The 4,396-nt window shown below is 70.6% G+C and overlaps 1 protein-coding gene across 1 annotated transcript in view; it reads right to left on the reverse strand.

Annotated features, from left to right (window-relative positions):
* The window catches only part of LRP1 (low density lipoprotein receptor-related protein 1), a 66,782-nt gene that overhangs the window by 3,188 nt on the left and 59,198 nt on the right, over positions 1-4,396 (reverse strand). The window contains exons 54-63 of the mRNA XM_012732281.1: positions 4,231-4,350; positions 4,006-4,128; positions 3,617-3,757; positions 3,400-3,534; positions 3,215-3,334; positions 2,129-2,397; positions 1,508-1,686; positions 994-1,100; positions 740-856; positions 130-327 (exon numbers count right to left, since the gene is read on the reverse strand). Of these exons, the coding sequence (XP_012587735.1) occupies positions 130-327; positions 740-856; positions 994-1,100; positions 1,508-1,686; positions 2,129-2,397; positions 3,215-3,334; positions 3,400-3,534; positions 3,617-3,757; positions 4,006-4,128; positions 4,231-4,350 (1,509 nt within the window). The remainder of the gene's footprint in view (positions 1-129; positions 328-739; positions 857-993; positions 1,101-1,507; positions 1,687-2,128; positions 2,398-3,214; positions 3,335-3,399; positions 3,535-3,616; positions 3,758-4,005; positions 4,129-4,230; positions 4,351-4,396) is intronic.

A 4,396-nucleotide genomic window follows, 5' to 3' on the forward strand; every position in this document is an offset into this window, starting at 1 on the left:
CCCACCCCCAGAATCGCACACCCCCCGGGGCGCAAGGGAGACTTGGAGAGATGGGGCGATTGACCAAGCCTTTATTGCAGAGCAGCAGGAGGAGCACCTAGCTCATGGTCCCTCGGCCCCGGCCCCCGCCCCCGCGCCCCCGCGGCCCACCTTCGGGCTGCTTGTGCTGGTGGTACAGGACCACGTCGGAGGCGTGGCTCGGGCCTCCCGTCAGGTTGACCAAGGGGCTGTGTCCGAACTTGTGGATCTTGAAGACCCGGTTGTTGATGTAGGTGACGCCGTAGATGTAGTCCTCAAAGACGTCGATGCTGAACGGGTGACTCAGGCCTGGGGGCGGACGGGGACCGCGAGGGGCTCGGGCCTGGCCCCCAGCACCACCGGCCCCCAGGACACCAGCCCCGCACCAGGCCCCTGCCCGCTGCTCCTCTGTGGACACGACTGGCGAAAGGGCCTATCACCCCGAGCCCTGGGGTCAGGACGGGCCTCTGCGCCCTCTCCCCACACTCGCTGAGTTTCTCCTGTGACCGCACTGCCCTCAGGCGGCCGACACTCATCGGGAGAAGGAGCAAACACTCGGGCCAGTGGGTCAGAGTGGCCCTCGGGCCTGCAGGCTGGGGCCAGGGGCGTCCAGCGACAGAGGCCTGAGAGGCAGGACGGCGGGGCCTGGGGAGGCCCAGAGAAAGTGGGGCGCATGGAGGCCTGAGGCCAGGCCCGGCCGAGGCTGCCGCTGGACACCGACCTCGTTTGCTGTCAGCCGCCACGATGGGGTCCGTGCCGTTGAGCCGGATGCTGCCGATGACCGAGAGTTTGGCGTCTGCCCAGTACAGCCGCTCGTTATGGTAATCCACCGCCAGGCCTGCGGCGGGCAGAGCCGTGAGGATTCAGCGGCCCCCCAGGCCCGCCACCCCGGGCAGAAGGCTCCGCCTGCGCTTCCAGGGCCTCCCGGGCCGGCCTCCCTGGGCCCGCGGCCCCGCCCCGCCCCGCCGCACAGACCTGTGGGCCACTGGATGCTGTCCTGCACCAGCGTCTCCCGCAGGGTCCCGTCCATGGCCGCCGTCTCAATCTTGGGGTGGTTCCCCCAGTCCGACCAGTACATGGTGCTGGGGAGGGAGAAGCAGTGAGGTGGCGAGGAGCAGGGCGCCGGAGGAGGCACCGAGGGGGCCGGCAGGGGCTGCGGCCATCGAGGTGGGTCTTCTGCCTCCTCCGGAGAGCCGGCGGGTCGGCTTCCTGGCCTGCCCCGGCCCCATGTGCTGACGGCAGCATGGAGCGCAGAGCCACCCCCAGGGCGGAAAGGCCCAGAATTTGGCTGCTGGATTTGGCCAGCGGTGGTCAGACCGGCTGGGGTCCCTGTCCCAGGTGGCCTGGGTCTGGGGGGGTGGGGGAGCCGGGAAGGCCCGGGGGGGCTGAGAGGACTTGACCGCCACCTGGCCCAGCGAGGAAGGTGGCGTGGAGATGCCGGCACCCCTCCCGGGGACGCCCCGAGCCACGCGGCCGCGGGCCTGCCCACCCCCTCAGCGGGTCCACCACGATGGCGTGCGGCTCGTCGATCATGCCGGAGATGAGCGTCTTGCGGTTCTCGCCCTTCATCTGCGCCACCTCGATCACGTCCCGGCCCGAGTCGGTCCAGTACAGGTTCCCAGCCACCCAGTCCACGGCGATGCCCCTCGGCATCTTGAGCCCTGAAATCTGAACGGGGGTCACGGTTTCAGGGGCTACCGCCCTGCGTCTGCCCGCCCCGCGCCGCGCCCGCCCCCGCCCCCACTGAAGCGTCCGACTCTGGCGCTCTCAATGCGATCTCAGGGCCGCGCCCCGCTGCCACCTGGGCTGGGCTGACAGCACCGCCCTGCCTTGCAGAGGCTCTAGGCGGGGCCCTAGCGGTCAGCCGGTCAGCCGAGTGGGCTCAGCAGACTCGGGGCACAGTGCCGCCGGCGTGGGTGTGGCTCCCGCCTGGGGCTGCAACATGGTGGGGCTAACCGCGGGGTCCTGACCTCCGGGGGCCTGGCGTTCTGCCTCCCGCACCATCCTCACTGCCCGCGCCCTCAGGCTCGCCCTCTGCCCCGCCCAGCGTCTCCAGACGCTGGCGCCCCCCACAAGCCGGGCCTGTCGGGCCACCCGGGCGGACGCTCACATTAAGGTGGGTGACGCCCCGGTCGATCTGCCGCCGGTGGCGGTTGGAGGTGGTGGGAGGGGCGGCAGGCGGCAGGCTGCGGTAGGAGATGGTGCCCGTGTGCCAGTTGGTCCAGTAGACACGGCCGGCCTTGACGTGGACGTCCATGGCATCGATGCGGACACTCTCGTCCCCCTGGAAGGCCTGCTCGTACGCCGAGTGGGGGTGCCCAGGGAACAGGCTGCGGATCTCGTTGTCGTCGGCGATGTACAGGACCTGGTACTCGGAGCCTGTGGGGTGGCAGGCCCAGCGTCGGGGCGCGTCCAGGCCGGCTGGGCGCCGCACCTGGCGCTGGGGGCGTGTCCGGGCGGCCTCCTTCCCGCAGACCCTGTGGTCCAGCTGGAAGCCTCTGCTCTCACGCTTTTGTGCTGGGCTCCAGGGCTCCAGCCGGGGCTGGGCGGCACCGAGTGTGCTGGCCTCTGCAGCCCAGGGCCATGTGCCTGCTGGACTCCCGGCCGGCCCCGCCCTGTCCTCTGCTGCACGCTGCAGGCTCTGTGCACAGGGGGGCAAGGAGGCTGGCGTGCAGGGGCAGGCAGGTGCGGGGGCTGGGGACAAGCTGCCCTGGGGGTGCACACAGCGACACGCGTGTGCACAGGCACGTACACGGTATTTGCGAGGTGTCTGTACAAAGCACAGAGTAGAACTTACATGTTCTCACCAAAAAAAAAAAAAAAACCACCAAAACACCCCAAGCAAGTGGCTGATGGGGTGTTAATTAACTGGACAGGGGCCCTTTCACCAGAGACGTGTACCAAGTCGTCACCTCGTCCACATTAAACGTGACAGCTTTATCAATCACGCCTCGCAGAGCTGAGAAAAAAGTGCGCTCAGCATACGCAGGGGCACAGGAGGCTGAGTGTGGCGCTGGGGGTCCAGAGCCTCCTCCCGCAGTGGGGGGACGGGGGGGGGGTGTGGCGCTCTGGGCTGCCCTGCCCCCGAACTCCCGTGGGCCCCCGCAGCTGCCAGCCCTGTGCTGGGGCGCCAGGCTGGGTGAGCGTGTCGAGGGCCAGCGCCCTCCTGGGCCGCGTCTGCCGGGGAGGCCCCTACCCTCGGCCTTGCAGGTGTTGTGCGTCTTCATGAAGTTGCGGGCGCAGCTGCACAGGTGGCCGCCCTTGGTGTTGTTGCAGAGCTGCGAGCAGGTGCCAAAGCGCAGGCACTCGTTGATGTCTGGGGGGACAGGGAGGGTCAGGGGCGCCCCGTGGGCCCACCCCCGCCCCGGTCCGCCTGCCTACCCTGGCACCCGGGCTGGCCGGGCACGGTGTGGAAGCCGGCGCGGCAGGCGCAGTAGGCGGCCTTCTGGGTGCGCACGCAGCGCGCCTCGTCCCCGCAGAGGCTGGCGTTGGTGGCGCAGCTGGTCAGCTTGGGGTCTGCAGGGGGACAGAGAAGGGAGGCTCACGCCGGCCCCGCCCCCAGCCACCGGCCCCGCCCCTGCTGGCCGGCCCCGCCCACCGATGCTGCAGTCCTCCTCGTCTGAGCCGTCCCCGCAGTCGTCGAACATGTTGCAGCGCAGAGAGGAGGGCAGGCAGCGCTGGTTGCGGCACAGAAACTCCTTCTTGTCCTTGCAGTGTGTCGGCTGCGCCGTTGGGGGCTCTGCGGAGGGCGGCCGGGCTTACCACGCTGGCCTGTCCCCGGGCCGTGGCCCAGGCCTGCTCCGCAGCCTTTGCCGGTTGGGGCAGGCTCCAGCCCCGCCGCCAGGCTTCGGGCACCGGGGCCTCTCCCAGAGGCGTCCTCCTCCCCAGGCGGGCCCTCGTCTTCCTGGGCGCCCACCGCCAGACGTGGCTCCCGCGGCCACCCGGAGGCCCCGCCCCGCCCAGGCTGCCCCCCCTTGCCCCACTCACCACAGTCCTCCTCGTCGGTCCCGTCCCCGCAGTGGTCCGTGCCGTCGCACTGGCGCCCAGCCCACAGGCACACGCGGTCGTTCTTGCAACGGAAGGGTCGGTTCGGCGGGCAGACGAACCGGGCTGCGCCGTGGGGAGACGGGACTCAGCACGGTGAGGTCCGGGCCCGGGCCGGGGACCCCGCCCGCCCCGACGCCTGGCCTCCGTCCCGCCCGCAGGCCTCACCGCACTCCTCGGGGTTCTCGTCGGAGTTGTCCCCACAGTCGTCTTCGCCATCGCACGTCCAGGCCAGCGGCTTGCAGAGGGTGTTGTTGCACTGGAACTCGTCCAGGGGGCAGGTCCGCACTGGGCACCAGGAGGCAGAGGCGTCAGACCCCCGCGGGGCGCGGGG

Source organism: Condylura cristata, unplaced genomic scaffold (genome assembly GCF_000260355.1).
Source record: "Condylura cristata isolate star-nosed mole 26May11 unplaced genomic scaffold, ConCri1.0 scaffold00034, whole genome shotgun sequence".
NCBI classification, from domain to species: Eukaryota; Metazoa; Chordata; class Mammalia; order Eulipotyphla; family Talpidae; genus Condylura; species Condylura cristata.